Source organism: Pelophylax lessonae, assembly GCF_965119305.1.
Source record: "Pelophylax lessonae genome assembly, chromosome: 2".
NCBI lineage: Eukaryota > Metazoa > Chordata > Amphibia > Anura > Ranidae > Pelophylax > Pelophylax lessonae.
The window spans coordinates 616,882,744-616,902,069 of record NC_138769.1 but is presented as its reverse complement, the minus strand read 5'-3'; the positions used below and the strand labels follow the sequence as shown (position 1 = coordinate 616,902,069).

At 48.7% G+C, this 19,326-nt stretch overlaps 1 protein-coding gene across 1 annotated transcript in view; it reads right to left on the bottom strand.

Annotated features, from left to right (window-relative positions):
* The window catches only part of LOC309548216 (RING finger protein 17-like), a gene marked incomplete at both ends in the record, with an annotated part of 356,308 nt that overhangs the window by 172,901 nt on the left and 164,081 nt on the right, over positions 1-19,326 (bottom strand). The window contains one exon of the mRNA XM_082248170.1: positions 6,622-6,899. Within this exon, the coding sequence (XP_082104296.1) occupies positions 6,622-6,899 (278 nt within the window). The remainder of the gene's footprint in view (positions 1-6,621; positions 6,900-19,326) is intronic.

The following is a 19,326-nucleotide window of genomic DNA, read 5'->3' as shown; positions in this document are numbered from 1 at the left end:
TCGTATGCGACCTTGCGAGGCGTTTATCTCGCAGGCCAGCCCCCGTCCAGTGGGGCTATGTCGTGGCCAGCTTAGCGCGGAGCTGAGGTCTGCGCGCGCTCGCCGGCCAGACTGGGGTGACCACTGGATCTAGAATATCCAGCCCGTCACCCAGCCTGGCAGTTGATTGTAGATCTCACAGGAAAAAAAAATTCTATCCAAAAAATTTTGGCAGGACCAAAGATCCCAGCAAGGAAATAGGTCCTTAATCCTAACTAGGCAGAAAAAAAAACAGTGGCTATAGCAGAGAGAAGGAGTATACACCCTGCTCATGGATGTAGCCAGAATTATTTTCCTAGGCCTAGTATCCTACTTCTGTAGGGGGCAGTATAACCCAATGGTTATGACTAGCAGGAGTTGTGTTTGTCAATGAACGAAAGGGAAAGAATATTTTATATTTTTGGAGTTCTTGCCACCTTGAAAGTTTCTTTCCTTAGTATTGACTTTTATTTGTTTGAAAAATCTCTTCTTATGAACCTCTACATCATACATTAGTGAAATCCTAGGGCAAGTAAATACCCGAGAACAGCGTATTAGACAATATCATGGAGGGGTACAACAAGGTGCAGAAATTATTGGTAAACTAATCCTGGAAGGAGTCACAATTTAAGCTCATTCACAGAGCTTTCATGTCTTTCTTTTTGACTAAGAATTAATCGGAAGCGGCCTTCCGATTGTATTTTTTTTTTTATATAATGGACTCATGTTTTTATGTACACCTTGGTTTGGTTTAGTGATTAACCATACTGCATTTTTAGTCTTTCCATGTATGATTTATTTCGATGTTCCTAGCGCTGCACTATTTTGATATACATATCCCTATGAACTACCAGATATGGGGAATGACAGGACAATGCGGCCAGTTCTGACACCCTGCGTGCAGAAGTGATAGCCACCAAGAAGGCCACCTTCTGGGATAAAGTAAGCAAGGGAATCTCCCAAATATTTTCAAAGGGAGGTTTCTGAAGAACCGACAACACCAAATTAAGATCCCAGGGCGGCAAGGGCGCGCGCACTGGCGGAGCCAGGTGTCGCACCCCCTGGATGAAATTCCGCACCAAGGAATAAGTAGCCAGAGGCTTCTGAAAGAAGATTGCTAACGCTGAAACCTGACCCTTGATAGTGCTCAAGGCCAGTTTCTGCTCAACCCCCTGTTGCAGAAAAGCCAAGATTCGGGCCACCGAATAGGCACGTGGAGGAAACCCAAAGGATTCACACCACGCAATATAAGACTTCCATGTACGATGATAGACTTTTCTGGAAGTCGCTTTCCTCGCTTTAATTAAAGTAGGAATAACTGAAGTTGACAATCCTTTGTCCTTCAGCACCTGGGTTTCAACAGCCAGGCCGTTAAAGCCAACAATCGTAAAGCAGGATGGAAGATCTGTCCCTGAGACCGCAGATCCTCCCCGAGAGGAAGTCGCCAAGGGACGTCCGCGACCAGCCTGCCCAAGTCGGCGTACCCGGGTCGACGAGGCCAGTCCGGAGCTACCAGGATAACTGGAATTCCATCCACCTCTATCCTACGAAGAAATTTTCGGCAGCAACTTGAGAGGAGGGAAGGCATACAGTAGCTGATACTGCCCCCACAGGGCGATCAGCGCGTCTGCTAGAGGATTGCGGGAGCGAACTACAAACCTCCGCACCTTCCTGTTGAGCCGAGATGCCAACAGATCCACATCTGGGGTGCCCCAACGAAGGCACAATAGGTGAAATACCTCTGGATGAAGAGACCATTCCCCTTGATCCAGAATCTGACGGCTGAGAAAATCTGCCTGCCAATTTTCCACCCCCGGAATGAATACCGTGGAGAGGGCTGGAACAAATCGTTCCGCCCAACGAAGGATGCTGGCCACTTCCATGGCCGCCAGGACACTCTTGGTGCCCCCTTGGTGATTGACGTAAGCCACTGCCGTGGCATTGTCCGACTGGATCCGCACCGGGCTGCCCCGGAGCTGCTCGGTCCAGTGAATCAGACAAAGTCTGATCGCTCTCAGTTCCAATACATTTATTGGAAACTTGGATTCTTCCAGGGACCAGAGCCCCTGAGCAGATTGTCTGCCGAGAACCCCACCACACTCGGAGACTGGCATCCGTGGTGACAATCGTCCAATAGATTGGAAGAAATTACTTCCCCTGACTGAGCATTGATGACCGAAGCCACCAAACCAGGGATTCCCTGGTCCGTTCGCTCAGCCGGATCCGATTGTCCAGAGAATCGGGATTCCGGTTCCGTTTGAGAAGAATCTCCTTTTGGAGAATCCAGGTATGAAACTGGGCAAACGGTACTGCCTCGAAGGAGGCCACCATCAGTCCCAGAACCCTCATGCAAGTCTGAAGGGAAGGCAAGTTGACAGACAATAACAACTGAGTCGTCGACTGAATCTTCTGGCGTTTCTCCGCAGGGAGAAACACTTTTGCCAAGGATGTGTCTAAAGTTAGGCCCAGATAGTCCAGTCTCCTGGTAGGGACCAGGGATGACTTCTGCAGGTTCACCAACCACCCGAACTCTTCCAAAGAGATCATGGTTATCTCCAAGTTTAGCAACAGAGCCTGCGGAGACTCCTGCACGGAGAAGAAGGTCGCCCAGGTAGCCTAGAACCGATATGCCCTGCTGTCGTAACAACGCCCAATTCGGGGTCACAAAACTTTTGTGAAGACCCAGGGAGCAGAGGCGAGACCAAAGGGTAATGCCACAAACTGATAATGGTTCTCTCCCACAGCAAAACGAAGGAACGCTGATGTCCTGCGTGAATGGAAATGTGAAGATAGGCATCTTTGATGTCTATGGATGCCAAAAAATCCATCTGATGCAGGGAGGCCACCACTGTGCGAATGGACTCCACTTTGAATTTTTGCACCCGGACAAAACAATTGAGCGCCCTCATGTCCAGCACTGTGAACAGGTTCGAGTAGAACCCCTAAAACGTTTTCCCCAAGAAACCGGACCACTCCTTGTTGTATCAAGTCGTCACTGCCCCCAGCGGAGCTTTTAAGCGATCCGGGGGTAGTCGTATGTTGGAAGGGAAGAACCGCACCGGTGGAAGTGATCGAAAACTCGATCTTGTATCCTGACCGTATGACCTCGCGAACCCATTTGTCTGGAATTCTGGAAAGCCACGGGTCCGGAAACCGGTGAAGACGTCCCCCCACCCCAGATATGGGTGGGGGCGCACCTTCAGGCTGTAGTGGTCTTATCTTCAGATATGGAAGGACCGGATCTTTGCTTACCCGACCAGCGTTAAGCCTACAGCACCTGGTATTCCCAGGCGGTTTCTCATACAGGTACTAAACAGGCCCAACCCTGTTTAGCTTCTGAGATCAGACGAGATCGGGTGCATTCAAGGAGATGCGGCCGTAGGCCCCTTTGAAACCCCCTGGGGGGTTTTTTGGAGGACTTCGCCTTATCACTCACCTCAGGGAAACAAAGAAACTTTTTATGAACGGAAACAGAAGGTCCCCGTCTGCGACGAGGTCCCTTACCCTTCGTAGCCTGTGGTAGAAAGGTGCTCTTGCCTCCAATGAGACCCTTGATAATCTTATCCAAGGTAGCACCAAACAGGCGATCCCTTTGAAAGGGGAGATCAGCCTAAGCTCTTTTGGAAGCTTAATCCGCCGACCAGCACTTCATCATAACATGCGCCGGAGGACCACCGCCGAGATCGATACACGCCCCCAACAATGGAGCGGTGTCCAGGGCGGCGTCATAGACAAGCTGTAGCCCTTGTACCATTGTCAATGTTTGTGAAATCAGAACAATGGTAAACACTGGCCTAAAGGCCGACCCTACCAGGGAAAATATGGAGCGTTCTCCAACCGGATAACAGTAGCTTTATTTAGTCTGGAAATCGGTGAATCCACCGACGGTGGTACCGTCCATTTATTAAGGAGGGATTCTTCAAACGGATAGCGCCTAGCAAACCGTTTGGACATACCAGGGGTTCGTTTTGAACGGACCCACTCCTCTTTAACTGTATCATCAAAACATTTGGGCAAGGAAACACCTTTGCCTTTTTGGAAGGCTTGCGGGTACCAAAAAGCAATTTCAGTATCAACTGCCTCCGCCGGTGTAACCTCAAGTCTTCAGGTTTCCCGGACAGACACAATCAATGCATCCACCGGCGCTTCGTCTTGCGTTATGGCAGAGACAGAAACGTTATCCTCTTTTCTCCGAGGAGACGGGACCCGAGACAACAGCCCCAGAGGAGAAACCTGCAGCAGCAGCGACAGGCTCAGAATCCGTATCTGATGCTTCCCTACAGTTCAGCAGAACTTCCAGTGTACAATGGAGTTTCGCAGGTTGCTCATGTGCTGCCTGGGGCCATTTGTACTGTCAAATGAAAAAGGGGTAGGCGGGGGTCGCTTTTTTAGCCCCCCGTCCCTGACAGGCCACCTCCACCCGGGACACCAAATCCAAGACCGCTGAAAGTGCATTGATAGTAAGGGAAAAATTGGAGGATCCCGTGGTCACCTCGAGGGGATCAGGTGGAAACACCTGTGTAGCAGGGCCCATGGCAAAGCCAGGAAAACCTGTCAGCAAACAAATGACAAAATTGAAAAAAGAAAAACCTTTTTTCTTTTTTTAGTAATCCCCCCAGTGCAACAGCGCTCCTTAGTGACCAAGTGCTTTGGAACCCCCACAGAGAGAGAAAAGCCCAAAGACTCACCACCTGATGCACAGAAGTTGTTACAGGACTGCTCTCAGCGCTGTCTTTACAGGACAGGAAGTCTTGTGGATCGATTTACCCGGGCAAAGGAGGCGGCTCCACCCCTTTGCACGCCTTTCGGCCCTCCCACTGCTACTCCTCGAGGTAGCTGGGTGTATCCAAGATGGCCGCCCCCATGCAGGAGACCTTAGGCTACGCCAAAATGGCGGCCCCGCGCGGCCTGCGGAAGGATGGCGGCTCCATGCGGCCTGCGGAAGGATGGCGGTTTGTGCAGCTGCATCGCTATGCAATAGGTAGGTGCTAGATCATATCAGCCATCTGCATGACTGTTTCAAAACCGTAACGCCAGCGGCGCCCTGTCTCCATCCCTGACTGACCTCAGTCACGTTTCCTTCCTTTTACCATGTAGGCTCCTTGCAGTGACTCATATAGAGAGTCAGCTCCCAAACCAAGCCTCCTAGAGCGGTATACCTTATTCACCAACTCACTAGCAAGAGGGAGATATGTGAAGTGTGTGATAGGATAGAGGGGAACCCAGGATCATGAGGGTCCGACCATCCACAGAGGGGCCCGTATCCATTCCCAAAACCCGACAGGGGGAAAGGGGGGAACATTCTACTCACCATACCGGAACAGGCGGGTACCCACTCCTAACAGAACCCCTCTCCACCGAGGTGGGGGGGCTGTCGACCAATACGGACGCCGCGATTCAGTTTTCAACTGATCGTAGGCGACCTGGCGAGACGTTTAACTCGCAGGGCCAGTCCCCGTGCAGTGGGACTATGTCGCGGCCGACCCAGCGCGGAGCTAGGGCCTGCACGCGCTCGTAGGCCGGCTGGGGTGACCACTGGATCTCAACATCCAGCCTGTCGCCCAGCTCCAGCATAATTGCTTGAAGATCTCACAGGAACAAAAACTGGAGAAAAAAAGCTAACTAAAAAAGATTTATCTAAAAAAGCTTGCCAGGACCAGGGATCCCAGCAAGGAACTTAGGTCCTTACTCCTGACTAGGCAGAAAAAAAACTGACATCCTGTAGCAGGAAGTGAGAGGATATACCCTCTGGGACTGCCCCTAAGGTGTGGCCAGAACGTTTTTTCCTGCCTAGTGTCCTACTCCTGTAGGGGGCAGTATAACCCTACTGATATTAATCAAAGAGGACTGCGTCTGTCAATGAGTGACAGAGAAAATTACATATGAATTTAAATATATAAGCCTCAGCTAAACGCTTCCACACGAGGTGGAGTGTGTTCATTGAAGCAACTTTTGCAGCTTGGGAAAAATCGTCTTTACTGTCATCCTTTACTTATGTGGAAAGGTATGCCAAAACTGGGCAAACCATCTTTTAAAAGGTCTACCTTCAAACAGAAACTTTTGGCTTTGATTGTTTTGGGTTCACTACACCTAGCTACCTGAGACTGTGACCCCATTGTGATCTCAGTCATTAGACCTCCTCTTGGCTATTTCTCATGATGCAGCTAAACAATAGTACCGTAGATGTGCATAATTAAAAGGCTATTTCTTGTTTACTTAATGGCAGTAACCATCTTTGATACCTCTGAGCATTTGGCTCAAATTCACAGATGAGCCTTTTCAATCGAGTTTTATTTCAATACATTGGGACAATTTAGCTTTGGCTCCACTCTCATTGTGGAGTTTTGGAGCAGTATGTCAAGGGCTCCTCCATCCATTGTTCCTTTTAGGGCATCGACTGTAGCTGTACTTGTTTTGTAATATTGTAGGACATTATTTTCTCCACTGAGCTGCTTAGAACTACGCCACTGATTTGGGAGACAAACTGCCTAATCTGAAGGCATGTATCTGTACTAGGGTGCAATTGGTCTTATTTTCTTTTATGGCTTTTGATTTGTATTGTCATTGAAAAACATAATTTTTAAAAAAAGAATGCAAAATTACCCAAACACTCCTGGATCACATAAACTGTGCCATCTTCAGCAACATGGCTGACTTTAGCTATAAACGTTGTTTCATTAGGTATGAGTGGAGGTAAGTATGGTTCCTCAACGTTCACATTCATTGCAGTCTCAGCAGTTACTGTAATGTGTTCTTCATCCATGACTCCATCTGACTTGGCATTTCTAGATTCTGCATTAGCTCCTTTCATAGATTCATGTGCCTTGTTTGATGTGCTTGCAGTTTTATCAACTTCCATTAGGGAATCACGTTGTTTCAATCTATAAAAGTACAACACACAACATAACACTATCTTGCTCACGCAGCTTAACACAGTTTGTTTTATTTAATACAATTTAACCACTTTACCCCCAGCCCTATTTCGGACACTTTTTGTTCACAAGATAAAACCAGTATTTTTTCCTAGAAAACTACTTAGAACCCCCAAACATTATATATATTTTTTTAGCAAAGACTCTGGAGAATAAAATGTCGGTCATTGCAAAATTTTTTGTCACGCGGTATTTGCGCAGCGGTCTTTAAAACGCCATTTTTTTGGAAAAAATTTGAAAAATCACATTTCACTAATTTTAAAAAATACTAAACAGTAAAGTTAGCCCATTTTTTTTGTATATTGTGAAAGAACATGTCACGCCGAGTAAATAGATACCCAACATGTTACGGTTTAAAATTGCGCCCCCCCCGAGGGGTGGCGACAAACTACGGTCAATAGAGATCTCAATCTGCGACGCTTTAAATTTATTTAACGGTTACCAGTTTAGAGTTAGAGTGTAGCTCTTTTTTTTAAATTATTGCCCACGCACTGGCGAATGCGGCGATACCTCACATGTGTGGTTTGAACAGCGATTTCATTTGCGGCTCGACTTGCGTATACGTTTTTTTTTTTTGTGCGCGAGCTAACGGTGACGGGGGCGGCTAAATTTTTTTTTTTTCCCATTTATTTTTTTTTAACTTTATTACAGGTTTTTTTAAAAAAAAAAAAATCTGATCACTTTTATTGCTGTCACAAGCAATGTAAACATCCCTCGTGACACCAATATGTAGTGACAGGTACACTTTATGGAGGGATCGAGGGTCTAAAAGACCCTAGACCCCTCCACTACACTTCCCTGTATGCAAAACGCCGAAAACGGCATTTTTGCATACAGTCGTTTTTTAAATCTGCCGCCTATTGCAGCACAGTAACCCGGATGTGACGTCATGGACGCCGCCTCCGGGTTACGTCATCGGAGACCCGATCGATGCCGTTTCCAGCATTCATCAGGACTCCATCCAGCCGGCGGACGCGCCGGCTGGGTGCTCGGGGCTCCCGGTGGGACGGGAGCCCCGAGCAAAGCCGCGGAAGGCGGCGGGAGGGGGGGGACGTCCCCTCCCGCCCCCCGGGTAACGATCGAGCGGCTCCCGAGCCGCATCGATCGCTACCGACGGAAAGCCGACCGTCGGCTTCAAACAACGGTACCGGGATGATGCCTCTAGCTAGAGGCATCATCCCGGTATAACCACTCAAAGTCAGCCGACGTAGATCTACGTGGCTGGTCGTTAAGTGGTTAAATAGGTGTTTCACTATTGCTAATCATGACCTTAACTAAGAAATGCAATTGCTTTCTGAAATACATGCATAATTATTTATACCCCTTTAAAATGCTGCAAAAAACATATATATATATATATATATATATATATATATATATATATATATATATATATATATATAACTTTTTTTTTTTTACTGACCATAAAAGCCTATTACCCAATAACTTTTTTCAAGAATCCCCAAGAAAAACAAGTCTGAGTGTGTTTAAAAGGGCTCCAAAGAGCCAGTTAGTCTCAGTAGTTCACAAGAGGACTACAAAACCACCATAAGACTGTAAAAAAAAGTTAGGGAGGGGACTTATTGTTCTGGAGGAATCTTGTAAATTGAGTTACTTGGTAAAATCTCTAGTTTTCCCAGAATCATCCTCTAGGATCATTGATGAACACCGTTACTGATCTTGAAAACCGTTGGGACGTTCCAAAGCAGTGTTAAACATGAGGGGTGGGAACAGCAAACAAATTCCCAAAGCTAAACAGTAGCCAAACAGGCAACAGGAGCTCAACCAAAACAACTGGAGTACCACCTGAAAAAACAACACACCCTTGAGGAGGATCAGGTCCTCTAAACAGCAGCGTGCAAAACCTTGCGGCCAAAAGAGGCATATGCAGATGCCAACACATTCACTTTATAAAACTTTGTAATAGTGTGCACTGACAACCAAGTGGCCGCCGTGTAAACCTGCATCACTGACGCCTGATGACAGAAGGTCCAGAAGACACTAAGCGCCCGAGTAAAGTGCGCCTTAACAGGGACAGGAGGAACCTGACCCCTGAGGGAATAGGCCAGAATCGCTGTCTGTCTAATCCATCTAGATATGGTCGCAGAGGAAGCAGACAACCCTTTCCAAAGCCCATCCGTGAACACAAATAGTGAGTCTGAATTCCTGAAAGACTACGTAGGTACCAGGTACACCCTAACTGCCCGGACCACATCCAAGGCATGCAAGGCAATTTCCTTTGGATGTTTAGGCCTGGGACACAGGGAAGGCAGCACGATGTCTTCATTCAAATGAAAATCAGAGATAACCTGAAGAAGAAACGAAGGACAGGGGCGAAAAACCACCTCATCTCTGTGAATCACGAGGTAAGGTGAACAACAGGATAACATCCCCAGTTCGGACACCCTGCGCACAGAGGTGATAGCCACCAAAAAAAGCCACCTTCTTGGACAGTGTAAGCAAGGAAATCTCCCGCAAATTCTCAAAGGGAGGCTTCCGGAGGACTAAAAGCACCAAATTGAGGTCCCAAGGCCTCAACAGAGACTGCACTGGAGGACCCAAATATCGGACACCCTGAAAAAAGGTATGCAAGTCAAGGGTCTTTGTTGCCAAGGGTCTTGGAAGAAGACCGCCAATGGCCAATTTCTGTTCAACCCCCCGTTGAAGGAAGGTCAAGATCCGAGCCATCGAGAAGGAGAGAGGATGAACCTCAAAGACTCACACCACGCAATGTACGTCTTCCACGTATGATGGTAGATCTTCCTAGAACAAAACAAAAGGGATAGAGAAAGATGGGGCTTTGCGGGCCGGTGGGAGTAGAAGGATATATTCTCTATCCCTTTTGTTTTGTTAATCTCTCACAGGGGTAAGGGCCTATATTACACGGTAATTTTATATCTTCCTAGAACAGCGCAGGAATCACTGACTCAGATAAACCCCTATCCTTCAGCACCTGGTATTTAACAGTTAAGCTATCAAAGCCAGCGACTGTAAAGCAGGATGGAAGATTGGTCCTTGGGATAGCAGATCCTCCCTGAGAGGAAGCTGCCAAGGAACGTCGGGGACCAGGAGCATCAGAGTGGCATACCAAGCCCTGCCTCGATCCTGCGTAGAAGTCTGGGCAGAGGCTTGAGAGGAAGGAAGGCGTAAATTAGACAGTACTCACCCCACTGGGCCAAAAGCGCATCTGTGGCGTCCGCAGAGGATCCCGTGACTGAGCCACAAACCTCTGCATCTTTCTGTTGAGCCAAAAGGCCAACAGATCCACCTCGGGGCTGCCCCACCGGAGACACACCTGATGGAACACCTCTGGATGAAGGGACCACTCTCCTTGGTTCAACGCCTGCTGAATGAGGTAATCCACCTGCCAGTTTTCCACCCTGGGAATGTGTACGGTGGAGAGGGATGGAACAAACCGTTCTGCTCACCTTAGAATGCTGGCTACCTCCAGACCCACCAGGACACCCCTGGTAATTGACATAAGCCATGGCATTGATTGAATGCGCTCTGGGTATCCCTGAAGATGATCCGTCCAATGGTCCAGACACAGTCTGATCGCTCAGAGTTCCAAGACATTGAATGGTAGACTCAACTCTTCCAGTGTCCAGATCCCCTGAGCAGAATGTTTGCCGAACACCCCTCCCTAGCTGGAAAGGCTGGCATCCATGGTGACCACTGTCCAATAAAAGGGGAGGAAGGATTTGCCCAGACGAAGCCCCGGAGAATAAAGCCACCATATCAGGGAATCCATTGTTGCCCGACTCAGCCGGACTGATTGTCCAGAGACTGCGGCGCCTTGTACCTTTTGGCCAGAATCTCCCTTTCCAGGGACCTCCCATAGAACTGTGCAAATGGAACCGCCTCAAAGGTCGACACGAACAGACTCAGCACACACATGCAAGTCCGAAGGAATGACCATCTGCTGGACAGCAGGAGACGAATGGCAGCGCTGGTGACTGGCACATCTTGGAATGTGAAGGTAAGCATCCTTGATGTCAATAGAAGCGAATGGACTCCATTTCTGAACTTCTGCACCCACACAAAGCAGTTCAGCATCTTGAGGTCCAGGATTGGACACACTTTGCCTTTCTTCCGGGAACTGTAAACAGGTTTGAATAAAATCCCTAAAAACTTTCTGAACTCGTAACTTGGACAATCACCCCTTGAAGTAAAAGGTCTTTTACCGCCCCAAACAGACCCTGTAAGCGGTCCGGGGACAGGCGCAGGTTGGAAGGAAAGAACCTTGCCGGGGGAAAACAGCGAAACTCGATCTTGTAGCCAGACTGAATAACTTTGTGGACCCACTTGTCTTGCACCAGGGAAGTCCACGAGTCCGGAAACCAGCAAAGATGTCCCCCCACCCCCGACACAAGTGAGGGCGCACTTTCATGCTGAAGGAGCCTTGTTCGCGGGTTTGGAGAAGTCCTCTCTCGGCTTCCAAGACCAGGTTCGTTTGGATCCTCCAGAGGCGGCCCTGAAAGGCTTCGAGCCATTGTCAGTTGACCCTGAGGGATGACAACAACTTGAGCCGAAAAGGAAGGCCACGGCTAAGACGAGGTTCCTTGCCCTTAGTAGCCTGCGTAAGAAAGGTGCTATTCCCCTCTGTGAGACCTTTTATGATGTCGTTCAGGGTAGCTACAAACAGGCAATCTCCTTGAAAGGGAAGATCAGTCAAGGTTTTTTCAGAAGTCTGATCCTCAGACGAGCATTTGAGCCAAAAGACACGCCAAAGGACCACTGCCAAAACAGAGATTCGAGCCACTAGGGAAGCAGCATCCAAAGAGGCATCACAGATAAACTGCCAGCTGGTCCGCCAGCTCAGCAAAGACAGGGGGGAGCGGTTCTCCCTCCAGGTCACGATGTAAAAGTTTAGCCCACTCCGTCAGTTTGCGACACCATGCAATGGCGAATACCGGCCTCAGTGCCAAACCCGCCAGTGTACATATTGCAGGCCATAGCCTCCACCTTCCTGTCAGCCAGATCCTTAAAGGCTATGGACTCTTCAACTGGAATCATGGTTGCCTTGTTCATGGTTGGCTTTGGTCGCCCCCACTCTTTAGCGACAATTCTGACAAAAATAGGGGGGGGGGGGGAGGAAACACCTTTGCTGCTCTGGATGGCTTGTGAGTGCCAAAGGGAACCTGCAGCACCGTCTGCCTGATTCATCTAGAAATGGTTGCAGCAGACGCATCCTGCCCTTTACAAGGTCCATCTGTAAGGACAAATAAAGAATCCGACTTTCAAAACGACTCAGTCGCCACCAGGTACACCCTTATTGCCTGAATTACATCCAAAGAATGTAAGGCAATCTCTTTAGGACGCTTAGGACACAAGGAAGGCAACACAATGTCTTTATTTAAATGGAAACCAGAGACGACTTTAGGAAGAAACGACTGGCAGGGACAAAGCACCACTTTGTATCTGTGAACCACCAGATAGGGTGAACGTCAAGACAACGCAGTAAACTCTGACACCCTGTGCGCATAAATAATAGCCACCAAGAAGGCTACCTTTGGTGAAAAAGTAAGCAGAGGAAGCTCACAAATATTTTCAAAAGGCGGTTTCTGAAGAACCGACAGCACCAAATTGAGGTCCCATGGAGGTAACGGAGATCTCACCGGGGGAGCCAGGTGGCGGACCCCTGAACAAAGGACTTTATGGCCAATGGGCGCTGAAAGAAAATTGCCAGGGCCGAAATCTGGCCTTTGATGATACCCAAGGCCAAATGCTGATCTACACCTCTTTGGAGGAACTCAAAGACACCGAAAAGGAACGAGGGAAACCCCCCAACCCCTCGAGGATGGAAGATCGGCACATGAGCTAAAATATCTTCACTGAGAGGAAGTCTCCAAGGGAGGTCGGCGACCAGCTGTACCAGGTCTGCGTACCAAGACCTGCGAGGCCAGTCCAGGGCCACTAGGATGACTGGAGGAAATGCATAGATCATATGATACTGGCCCCAAGGGGCCACCAGAGTCTCTTGTGGCATCAGCCAGAGGATCCTGAAACCTTGCTATGAACCTCTGCACCTTCCTGTTGAGACGAGAGGCCAACAGGTCCACATTGGGAGTCCCCCACCAGAGACACAGTTGATGAAACACCTCTGGGTGGACAGACCATTCTCCCTGATTGTCTGCCAACTGAGGTAGTCCGCCTGCCAATTTTCCACCCCTGGAATATGCACAGCAGAGATGACTGGAACAAAGCGTACTGCCCACCTTAAAATGCTGGTTACTTCCCGGGCGGCTAGGGCACTTTTGGTGCCCTCTTGATGATTGACATATGCCACGGCCGTGGCATTGTCCAATTGCATCCTTACCGGGCACCCCTGCAGACAATCTGTCCATGGTCATTGCCCGAATTTCCAGCATATTGATCGGTAGGCAGGGCTCCTTTAAAGTCCAAACACCCTAAGCACAATCTGTGCCCATGACACCTCCCCACTCGAAAAGGCTGGCACCCATGCTCACCACCGTCCAGTAAAGGGGAAGAAAGGATTTTCCTGTTGAAACGCCAGAGACCTGAGCCACAAGATCAGGGATCCCCTCGTACACCTGCTCAACAGGATCAGATTTTCTAGACACTGTGGGTTCTTGTTCCATTTGGCAAGAATCTCCTTTTGAAGAGACCTGGTATGGAATTGAACAAACGGAACCGCCTCATAAAGGTGGAGACCATCAAGCCCAGCACTTGAAAGTCCCGGTTGGACAACAGGAGCCGTATAGCATCCTGCAACTTCTGGAGTTTCACCTCATGAAGAAACACCCCGGCTGTCCAGGGTCAGGCATAAATATCCAGCTTGGTGGACAGGACCAGAACAGATTTTTGGAAATTCTGTTTTCATCTGAACTCTTGCAGAGTTTGCAACAAAATGTCCAGATTGTCTGTTAAGGCATTCAGAAACTTTGCTCACAGAAGGAGATCGTCCAAGTACCCCAGTACTGCAATCACCTTCTACCTTAGCAATGCTAACACCAGGCCAAAACTTTTGTGAACACCCAAGGAGCTGAGGTGAAACCAAAGGGTAACGCCATGAAGTGCTTCTCGCCCACTGCAAAGTGAAGGAAACGCTGATGCCCAACATATGTCGGGATATGAAGGTAATCAATAGAGGCCAGGAAATCCCCTTGATGAAGGGATGCCACTACCGTGTGAATGGACTCCATTCAAAATTTCTGAACCCGCACAAAGCGTTTCAATGCCTTGAGGTCCAGAATTGGACGGACCTTGCCTTCCTTCCTGGGAACAGTAAATAGGTTTGAATAAAACTCTTGAAAGCATTCTGATTCCGGAACCGGTACAATGTCCACCTGTGAAAGCAGATCCTGTATCGCCCAAAGAAGACCTGGTAGGAGATCTAGGGCCAATGCATGTTGGAAGGGAAGAACCTTGCCGGAGGCAAGGACCAGAACTCGATCTTGTAACCGGACCGAATCAACTCGTGGACTCATTTGTCTTGAATCAAGGAGGTCCACAGACCCGGAAAGTAGCAAAGACATCCCCCAAACCCAGATACGGGTGAGGGCGCCCCTTCTGGCAGAAGCGGACTTGTCTGCGGTCCCGGAGAAACCCACTCTCAACACACAAGGCCAGGGCCTCTTGGAATCCCCTGCGGGGTTTACGGGGTGACTTTGATCCCTGGTCCTTAGATCCCGAGGGACGAAAGGACCGCTTATGGGCCGAGAAGAAAGGGCCACGTTTGCGACAAGACTTTTTGCTCCTGGTAGTCTGTGGAAGCAGAGTACTCTTACCTCCAGTAAGCGCCTTAATGATCTCTTCCATGGAAGCTCCAAACGGTCTCCTACAAAATGGAGATCAGTCAATATTTTCTTGGAAGCCTGGTCCGCAAACCAGTTTTTCAGCCATATCATGCAAAAATGAGTCACCACTGTCATGGACACCCTACAGGCAACGGGGGCCGCATCCAGAGAGTCATGACAGATATACTGCAACCCCTGGATCAACTCGTCCACTAGCTCAGAAGGAGGTTGTCCCCCTTCCAAATTCTGGTGCAGGAGCTGAGCTCATTCTGTTAAGTTCTGGGAAACCAGGGTTATGGTAAAAACCGGCCGTAGAATGGAACCAGCAAGGGTAAAAAGGTATTGGACAAGACATTCAGCTCTCTTGTCAAAATGGTCCTTAAAGGAAGGACAGTCCTCTACCGGGAGAAGGGTGGCTTTACTCAACCTTGAAACCTGCGAGTCCACCACAGGTGGTACTGTCAGTTCTTATAACAGGGACTCTTTAAAGGGATACCTTCCAGCAAAGTGTTTAGGGACCCCAACAGTGCATTTGGGGGAACCCCACTGACTGGTGACAATGTTGTTGAATAGATGGGAAAGGGAAACTTTGGAGGCTCTGCAGGTACCAAATTGCACTGGCGCAGCTGACGCAGCGTCCTCCAGTTTGAAAGTTTCCCGCACTGATACGATCAGCCCATCCACTAGCGCTTTTTAATGCACGGCTGTAGTGGAAGAGGAATCATCGTCATCAGAGTACTCCGGGTGCGTGGACACAGACCCAGTAGGGTGACTCCTGTCTGCGTCGGCCAAATCCACCCCAGAATCTAAGAAGACAGGTGCAGGTGAAGGCGGAGGACACTTTTTGCTTGTCCTATTTTGGAGGGCCATATCTACTTTGGACACCAGTGACTGCAGGACAGCCGTCATGGTAGACAAGGCGGACTGGGACCCCGCAGCCTCAGAGGGGGTCAGGTGGTGACACGTGCTCCAGGGACTCCATGGTTAAAACTGGGGACTGCCAGCAAAAAGTGTAAAAATTGTTATCAAAAATTCCCCCCACTGCTGCACCAGCGGCACCAACTGTCACTGGAGGCCCATCGCCGATTCACCGCTCCATAGGCTTCAAAAACATGGCCACCATGTGATAGCAATGGGAAACTACAAGAAAATGGCTGTTGGACTACACAAACACGGCCACTGATTATACATGCAGGCATCCACAGCAAAATGGCAGCTACATGGGACTCCCGGGACCCCAGGAACACTTGGATAGTAAGGGGGGACTCCGCTAGAGAGTCCCACCAGGACCAAATTCCACGCCAAAAAAAATTGTGTTTTGTGCAGCCAGCGGTCATTGGGTTTGACCATTGCGTTATACTGCCCCCTACAGGAGTGGGACACTAGGCAGGCAAAAGCGTGACTGAAAGTGAGCACAGACGACCAAGTGGCCGCCTTGAAAACATGCAGCACTAACACCTGATGACAGAAGGCCCAGGAGACACTAAGCGCCCGAGTTACTGCGCCTAAACAGGAAAAGGAGGAACCTGACCCCTAATGGAATAGGCCTGAATCACCGTTTGTCTGATTCATCTGGAAATGGTTGCAGCAGAAATAGCCAACCCTTTCTGAGGTCCATCTGTGAGTAGAAATAGTGAGCCTGACTTCCTAAAAGACTCCGTGGCTGCCAGGTACACCCCGATTGCCCGAACCACATATAGGGAATGCAAGGCAATTTCCTTGGGACGTTCAGGATAAGTACATAGGAAAGGCAACACAATGTCTTCATTCACATGGAAATCAGAGACGACCTTTGAAAGGAATGATGGACAAGGAAGAACCACCTTATCTCTGTGAACCACCAGGTAAAGTGAACGACGCCAGCTTCGACACCCTGTGCGCAGCAGTAATAGCCACCAAAAAGGCCACCTTCTGAGACAACGTAAGCAGGGAAAACTCCCAATATTTTCGAAGGGAGGTTTCTGGAGAACTGACAACCAAATTGAGGACCCACGGCGGTAATGGAGATCGCTATGGAGGAGCCAAGTGTCAAACTCCCTGGATAAAAGTATGCACCAAGGAAACTGTGGTCAATGGACGTTAAAAGAAAACCACCAAGGCTGAAACCCAGCCCTTAATGGTACCCAAGGTCAGGCGCTGCTCAACTCCTCATTGGAGGAAAAGGGGGAAGCCCAAGAGACTCACACCATGTAATGTACAGTACCTCTTCCAAGTACGATGGTAGATCTTCCTAGAGGTAGATTTTCTAGCCTTTAACAGCGTAGAACCCATTGATTTAGACAAACCTCTATCCTTCAGCACCTGGCTTTCAACAGCCAAGCCGTTAAAGCCAGAAACTGTAAAGCAGGATGGAAGATTGGCCCTTGGGACAGCAGTCTCTGCCTGAGAGGAAGTCTCCAAGGACCATCAGCGACCAACTGTATAAGATTTTCTTACCAAGAAAGGCGAGGCCAGTCTGGTGCCACTAAAAAGCGTCTGTGGTGTCGGCCAGAGGATCCTGACTGTGCCACAAACCTTTGTACCTTCCTTGAAATGTGTACAGCAGAGAGGGCTGTAACGAATTGGTCTGCCCACCTTAGAATGCCGGCTACTCCTTGTGTCCCCTTGGTGATTGATATAGACCACGGCCATGGCATTGTCCAAATGAATTTGTACCGGACACCCCTGAAGGCGAATTGTCCAATGATTCAGACTAAGTCTGATCGCTCGGAGTTCCAGAACATTAATCGGCCGTCTGGACTCTTCCAGAGTCCAGACCTCCTAAGCACAATCTGTGCCAAGGATGCCTCCCCACCTGAGTAGGCTGGCATCTGTGGTGATAACTGTCCAGTACAGGGGGAGAAAGGATTTTCCCTGTCAAAGTGCTGGAGAATGAAGCCACCTCTAGAGACCGTGGATTCTTGTCCCACTTCACCAGAAACTTTTTTTCCACAGATCTCATGTGGAACTGTGCAAACTGAACCGCCTCAAAAGTAGACAGGACCAGGCCCAGTAACCGCATGCAAGCCCGGAGGGATGACAGTCTGCTGGACAACAGAAGCTGAACTGTATCCTGCAATGTCTGGAATGTTTCAAGAGGAAGAAACCCACTGGCTGAGGCAGAGCCCAGAGTCAGACCCAGATAGTCCAGTTTTGTGGACGGAACCAGAGCAGACTTCTGAAGGTTCACAATCCAACCAAACTCCCTCGGAGTTCGCAGAGTAATCTTCAAGTTGTCCATCAGAGCTGTCGGAGGCTCCTCTCCCAGAAGAAGGTCGTCCAGGTACCCCAATACCACGATCCCCCAGTGATGCAAAAATGCTAGCACGGGGGCCAACACTTTGTGAAGACCCCAAGGAGCAGAGGGGAGACCAAAGGGTAAAGCCACAAACTGATAAAGCTCCTCGCCCAAGGCAAAGCGCTGGTGACTCGCACATATTGGAATGTGAAGGTAGGCGTCCTTGACGATACAAGCGAGAAAATCCTCCCATGAACAAAACAACAAAGATATGAAAAAGTTCAATTTTAAAGGAAAAAATTGCCAGGACCAGAGATCCCAGCAAGGAAGTAGGTCCTTACTCCTGACTAGGCAGAAAAAACTGAGTGCCTATAGCTGAGAGTGGGGTATACGCCCTGGGACTGCCCCATAGGCGTAGTCAAGCTTTTTTTCTGCCTAGCCCTCATGTTTAACACTGCTTTGGGACATCCCAATGGTTAAGAAGATCAGGAGCTGTGTCCATCAATGAACAAAAGAGGAAATGGCTTACCATAAAATCTATTTCTCTGATGTTAATTGACAGACACAACAGCACCCACCACTCTGTGGAGTTTTAATTCTTCTGACACGGTTTGTAACAAAACTGAGTACATATAGCAGAGAGAGGGAGTATAGCCCCTGGGACTGCCCATAGACGTAGCCAGACTTTCTTTCTGCCTAGTGTCCCATTCCTATAGGGGGCAGTATACCCAATGGTCAAGATGATAAGGAGCTGTGTCCCTCAATGAAACAAAGAGAAATGGGATTTTTGACTTACCGTAAAATCCATTTCTCTGATGTTCATTGACAGACACAGCTCCTGATCTTCTTAACCAGTGGGTTATACTGCCCCCTATAGGAATGGGACACTAGGCAGAAAGAAAGTCTGGTTACGCCTAAGGGCAGTCCAAGGGGGTATACTCCCTCTCTCTGCTATAGGTAATCAGTTTTGTTACAAACAGTGTCAGAAGAATTAAAACTCCACAGAGTGGTGGGTACTGTTGTGTCTGTCAATTAACATCAGAGAAATGGATTTTATGGTAAGCCATTTCCTCTTTTGTTCATTGATGGACACAGCTCCTGATCTTCTTAACCATTGGGATGTCCCAAAGCAGTGTTAAACATGAGGGGTGGGAACAGCAAAAAAATTGATTTTTTGTCTTACCGTAAAATCCTTTTCTCTGAGGTTCATTGACGGACACAACTCCATGTCTTCTTAGACCTTTGGGCTTATGCTGCTCTCTCTTTAGGAGTAGGACAAGGCAAGAAACTATTTTGGCTACTCCCCTGAGGCAGTCCCAGGGGGTATACCATATTTTCCTGCTATAGGGATTCAGTTTGTAATAAGCAGTCTCAGAAGAATACATAACTCAACCCAACA